This window comes from Pteropus alecto, unplaced genomic scaffold, assembly GCF_000325575.1.
Source record: "Pteropus alecto unplaced genomic scaffold, ASM32557v1 scaffold117, whole genome shotgun sequence".
Lineage (NCBI taxonomy): Eukaryota > Metazoa > Chordata > Mammalia > Chiroptera > Pteropodidae > Pteropus > Pteropus alecto.
In genome coordinates, this window is record NW_006440642.1 from 2,660,805 (window position 1) to 2,667,346 (window position 6,542).

Consider the following 6,542-nt stretch of genomic DNA (forward strand, 5'->3'; position numbering starts at 1 on the left):
TCAGATCTGAAGTTCGCACAGAAGTAAACCATGTTTAGCTTGCTTTTAAAGGAATTACTGAATTTTATCACCTAGCTAAGTGTGCTAAAAAGCACTCAGGAATGGGTTTTGCTGTTAGATATAACTTGATGAACTTTCAAGACTGACTTTTAGAGCATTGTTTTGCTTTTTACTCTTAACTCTTAGGCATCAGAATTTGGTTTGAAAGTAGTATTATAAATAATTTTGAAGGTTAATTTAGAATCATAAAGTAATACTTGAATTCCTTGAGTTAGAAGAGTACTGTAAAAAGGTACATTCAGATGAATAGATTTGATAAATGCTGTTTGCTGCACAGTGCATACTAATATGATGGTGTTCTGAGATATAACTTGGGCCTTTTTACATTTTTACAGATTGAAGTGGACCTTGGTAAAAAGTGCTGGTATCACTCAATATTTGCCTGTCCCATTCTTCGTCAGCAAACAACAGATAACAATCCACCAATGAAATTGGTCTGTGGTCATATTATATCAAGAGATGCCCTGAATAAAATGTTTAATGGTAGCAAGTAAGTGTCAGACTTTTTAAATGATAGTAAAAAATTTTCTTTTGTAACTTAATGGGAGGATAAGAAGTAATGAGGGCAAATAAATGTCATTAAAATTTAGAAATAGATTTTGTAACTATTCATTTGGCATCGTGGTTTCTGATCTTTTGTCAGTCTTTTTAATTTGTTCATGAATTTGTTGATTAGGTTTATAAACATGATCTTTAACTCTTTTGGGTAGACAACACAATGTTGTTCCTCCTTCCTTTTTTCACAAATGGTAGCGTGTAACATACTATATGCTATTCTATCACTTAGTGGTATATCTTGGAGATCTTTTATATTCTACAGAAGGAGCCTTCGTTCTCTTTTTAAAGCTGTAGAGTATTCTTCTATATGGGAATAATGATCATTTAACCAGTTCCTTATTGGTGAGCATTTAACTTTTATTATTGTAAAGTGAATTACCCTATCTATATGTGATTAAAAAAAAATGATAGAATTGAAATTGCTAATTCAAGGATATATACATGCGTAATTTGTATACGTCATGAACCCAACTTAAAAAAAGTTCCAGAAGTCTGTTTCTAGCTTAGGCAGCTAGAAAATTTTTCACCAGCGTTTATTTCAGACCCAGTATAGTAAAGTCTTTCCTTTAAGAGGAGGCCCTGGCATGTAACGAAGGTGTTTATGCCCTTCCCAAACCGTGAACCATGCTGGTTTTGTGTGCCCTACAACAAGGCATGTTGGTTGCTCTCGGTAAGCTACATGCCTTGTAGGCTCAGCAGCTGGCATCGAATTTGCTGCACTTGAGTGAATTGTGTGACCAGTAGTTTTGAAATTCATTTGGAGATAGGTGCAACCTAAACCTTGGAGAAGAAAAATTGAATTTACTTTTGAAACCCCCAAAAGCGGTTTTCAGAACAATTGTCTTTTGTTTACAAAACAATTTTTATTTATTTCTGCTGAAAAAGGGCCTTTCAGGTTAGGGTCTGCCTTAGATGGTATTTATTTGTGACCCTTCAAAGCTGGTTATATTAAGGGAAGGCACAGTTAACCCTCAAAATACAGACATGTGTCTGAGTCTGTGTGTGTTTAATTGTTAAAGACATTTTATAATTAGATGATATTGAATGTTCATTACTGATCCTGTTCTTTGATTCAATGTATGTTTTGTTTTGTTTTTTTTTTTGTCTTTAGATTAAAATGTCCATATTGTCCAATGGAACAAAGTCCAGGAGATGCCAAACAGATATTTTTCTGAAGAAATGATTTTAGTTTGCAATTTGTAAGTGAAACTGAATTGTGGATTTCAGAAGAGACCGTTCCATTTAATGCAGCTAACCAAGGACTCCCGTGTTTATATAAGCTGATGCTCCAGAAACTTTGCCAACATTTTAGTGCACACACACTGAGGGGAGTGCTCCAGATGAATATTATCATAGGGCTTTATTATATTCTTGGTCTTCATTTTTGATCAAGTAAATACACCAGCAGTTGTCATTCAATGCAGGTTTTTGTACTTAATTATATGGTGATTTTTTTACTCTTTAAGAGCAGAAACAGAACTTGACCTCCCTGCCATGTGTTTAGTATTTCTCCTGCTTTTACTTTTGTCATTTACTTGATAATTGTAAGCTTTGAGAATGTTTGTGAAAAGGTTTTATTTTTTGTTATGTATACATAAGTAAATGAAAATTCTTTGGAAAAACTGAATTGTGGTTATAAAACTAATTTGCATTTTTTTTTTTTGCTTAAGGAAGAAAGCTGTGATAGATTCCAAATTTGCTTTTTGATGTTTTTCTCTGCTCCACCTCTCACTGAGAAGTCAGCAGGCCTGCATTTGAGCTCTGCTGGTAGCCTGGCTACCTGTTTAAAATTCCATCATGAATTTAGCAGGTTGGTGTGAGAAGTCTTCCGCTATAACAGTGGAAGGAGTACTATTGTTTCTTTGCTTTTATTGCCAAGAGGTGCTTGTTTTAAAAGTGTGCTCAATAAAATGAAATTCTGAAGGTAGAAGTGTTTTTAAGTTGATATTTGCTCTCTTGGTCTTGGTAGCCCTGTTCTCTGAAATTGGCCTTCAGGACTTGGCTGTATATCATTGCAGACACAGTGTTGCGTGTGCGTGCGTGTGTGTATGTGTGTGTGTACACCAGCATCAAACATTGTGCATCTGAAAGGGAAGAAGCATGTTCCAGTCCTAAAATGCAGTTACCAACTCATTACTTTAAATCCTGAAAGTTAGAATCTAGCACATTTTCTGTAGTACAGAATATGTTTATTGCTGTTTTTGTATTTGAATAGTATACTGTTCATTGCCTCTCCTGCAGCGTGTATCATCTCATTGACTGTGAATCTGTATATTATTCTAATGGATACACATAATGATCTTTTCTCTTGTGAGGTATATTCATTTAATGCACTATCCAGAAATAGCCATGTGTAAGAGTCTTTCTCTGTATGATGAACTACATGGAAAAAGACTTCTGTGGACATAATTCCGACTTAAACCCTTTAAGTTACTTCATTATGAGAAGAATGATGTATGAAAATCACCAAATATTTTGCAACTTTATTTCATCTGACATGGAAACGAACATCAATATAGGAAAACTTTCATGAGAAAATGAAAAAAGAAGAAAGCACAGAATCAAAGAGAACCATGACACTTCACATTTTAAACTACAGATTGGCTTAGTTTGAGGGGGGGGCGGGAAGAGAACAGATTTGGTGCTAATTGGAAAATGGCAGCATTTGCAGTAGTGTACCAGCCTGAATGGCTTATCCTGAAATGCTTACTTACATGGGAGAGCTGGGGTTTGTAAGGTTAGAAGGGTACTGCGGAAAGCCCTGTTTGACCGAAGTTCTGGTCAGGCTTATGTTGAGGGCCGCTGTGGGTCACATAGGTTAGTTGGCCGGGAATCGTGATTAGCCCGTTCAGAGTGCTTGCTTTGTCCAGCCTTGGTCTTAGCCTCACGGCAACTTTTTCCCAGTGTGTCTGTTTTCCTTTGGGAACCCTCTCTAAAGTTTCACCTCTCTCTACTAAAGCAGTGAAGGAACAAAGCAGAGAGAAGCTCTTTGGACTCCAAAGGGAAGGTAGAGAATTCAATACAATACTCTGGTTAAGGATGTAAAACTGGTTTATTATATATTTTTTATTTTGAAATAAACCCAGAGCATCTTTTTTTAAAAAACCTTTTTCTCATTAGGGCAGATTTAGCTTTATTTACAATTTATTCTCACCTTTCCACCTCAAACACCTACATAGCATGTAGGTTTTACATAAGGTTCGAACTATATAGATGTTGCTTTAGAGGCTGGTGGTAAATATTTTTGGTGGCCAGCGACTCACGTAGTTGTCTCAGGCTACTTTCAAAGACAAAAGCCAGAGCTCTGCTTTGTCCCTCTCTCAGTGTTGGGAATCCTATTGACAGTTTTCTGTGAAGCTCATGGAACTTTAAAAGGAACATGCTTTAACTGAAGCATTTGATTTTACAGTTTTCTGTGCAAGGTCCTTATAGTCCTGGACAGGATTAAGGCCAAAAATTTTGAAACTCTTGATCTAACAATTAAATGTGAAAATTATTTGTTGTGACCTTTAACTAGATGCATGGATTTAAAAGTCATTGGTGACTAAATGTGAAGGAGAGGTGGATTTGAAGAGGCCAGACCTTAACCAAAGATACTGAAATACAACATGTTGTCTTTCCTGCTCTAGACACATCTTCACTAATGGTGTCGGGGCTACATCATTGCTGACACTATGGGTATCAGCAGTGTAGGAGGATGTTCTTCATGTTCTGCCTAGAGCTAAGATTTTTTACAGTCAGACTAATTATAATTACATTGAAAACGATTTCAGAGTGGTTTCTTAAATTTCTCTGGGAACCATTTCTGTTTTTCAGCCATGGACTGAGCTAAACTACTAAAACCTTACTAGATCCTTAGGTTCTGGTTTAGCCAGAGCATCTATGCTTTCAAGTACAATCTGAAGTACAGTGGTTAAGGTTGTCTTTAAATCTTTTCTCCTTTTTGTGATCACCAGAGATGCCATTTCTATTGTTTTAGTGGTGGTGGTATGAGACTTCCAATGCATAAATGAACGGGTATTGGTGCCTCTTAATTTTAAAAATTTTGAAAAGAGCCACCTCATATTCATAGAGTATGTCAGTATTTTGTGCGTGTATGAGCATTTAATTGAACATAAGAAAGTTATAAAGTAAATCTTTCGTTTTGATTTTTCTGTGGCAGCCGATGTATACAGAGACACTAAAACCCACACCAAATTATGTGGGGAATGAGGATCCTTTTTTCTCTCCAGGTAGTCCCACAGGTTATGCAGTTTACGTGCAGTATTCTTTATGCTGTGAGTAATTTCCACCTCAGTGGTTTCAGCCTTTGGGATAATAGATACTACAAAAACCAAGAACTCTTGGTTACCCGCACAAGACAAGCCGCTGGTAGACATTAGCCCTCTGGTTTTCCAGCTCAACCTCTGATTGAGTCAACTGCTAGTCCATCTGGTCAGTTCGCTTAGTCAGAAGACTCAGGTTATTTTCAGGGAAGAAATGGAAGCATAGTTTAGTTAATTTCATCACTAAGGTGTATAAGGTGAAGACAAACCAAATACCTTTCATTACTTTACATACACTATCTTCGGTAATACTGGAATGCTGTGGTCTTGAGGGAATGTTAACAAGAAACACATACATACCTTCAGTACTTGGTAAGCCTGTCCAGCTGTCGCAGGTTTTATCTGGTACTGCAGTGTTTACCATAAGCAAGTACAAACTTCATGGACTGTTTATTGAACTATAATTGAATAGATACCAAAACTAGAATGACAAATGTATTTTAGTAACAGATGAGGCAACTAGTTTTAGGTCAAGTTTTCCACTGTTGATTTTACTTCAAGACATAGGGAGAGAAAACAGAGTTTTGTTTTCAAGACATTTCCCTCTGTAGTTTTAAACTGTAGTAAGCATATGCTTCATTTACTTCCAAAGAGGTGGAAGAAGCTGGAGTTGACTTAGAGCACATGCTTTGTTTCCTGTTATGGGTGAGGACCTACACTTTTATTTTAGCAGTCACTTAACATTCTCCAACAAACATTTGTGGGATTCACTAGGATTTAGTGCCTGATCTTTTCTTTTGGGAAAGGGTGGGAGTGAATGTATTGGGGGAGGGAGGGAAGCAGGAGAAAAAAATGGGAGCGTGAGTGAGTGTGCATGTCTTTGAAATTCACCGTTATCCCCACCCGTGTCTAGCAAGAAACAGGTATTTAATGTATTTTGCTCATGACTGCAGTGTGCATGTTTTTTCCCTCCTCCAAGTTCTCTAAACTTAAAGGATTCATCAAATCATCTTGATCAGATGGCTCAGGATTGTATTTCTTTTGCTTACCCTGTGCTCTTGGGTTCTATAGTATTTCTATAATTATGTAACAAGAATAGTGTTGCACTGTAATCTATTATATAGAGCTATATGTATGGAAAATTTTGATCAGTTTTTTAAGAAATGTATCCTGTTTGCAAAGGCACAATAAAGTTGCATATTATAGACTATAGGCAATAAAGCTAACAATAAACCTGATTTAACACAAACCATATTCTCTGTTCATTTGATTTTGGAAAAAGTTTAGAATATCCAGTAATTCCAGGGATTTCATTTTAACTTCGAACGTTCTGATATATTAGAGTTTTGGGGAACTTTAAGAAATGCTTTGTTAATGTGTTTTCCTTTGTCAAATGCATGGCTTCTCCTGTGTATGTTTTTTAAAATTAAAGAAACGCACATCTTAAAAGTTTTGTGGAAGCAGTCTGTATAAGTGTAACAGAGGTAGGAGGGAGGGTGTATGGAGGTGCCAGTTGTGAGAAGAGAATATTGCAGAATGTACAGAAAAGAGAATTTGCTAAGAGTCTGCATGTAAAGAACTTAAATTCTTTGTCACCTTTTTTCTGTGTTGCTAGCAGTATGAGGAGGGAAGGTGGCTCCAGGGCACAGTCCCGGTTTT

At 36.5% G+C, this 6,542-nt stretch overlaps 1 protein-coding gene across 3 annotated transcripts in view; it reads left to right on the forward strand.

Moving 5' to 3' along the window:
- RMND5A (required for meiotic nuclear division 5 homolog A) overlaps window positions 1-6,132 on the forward strand; it is a 59,038-nt gene extending 52,906 nt beyond the window's left edge. Inside the window, exons 8-10 of one of the 3 annotated variants that reach the window (XM_006917720.3) lie at window positions 396-550; window positions 1,730-1,817; window positions 2,289-6,132. In XM_006917720.3, the coding sequence (XP_006917782.1) occupies window positions 396-550; window positions 1,730-1,793 (219 nt within the window). In that variant the 3' untranslated portion in view covers window positions 1,794-1,817; window positions 2,289-6,132. Of the gene's footprint in view, window positions 1-395; window positions 551-1,729 lie in introns of all 3 variants that reach the window. The other 2 variants (XM_025050887.1, XM_006917719.3) reach the window with 2 other exon arrangements.
- The last annotated feature ends 410 nt before the right edge of the window (window positions 6,133-6,542 follow it).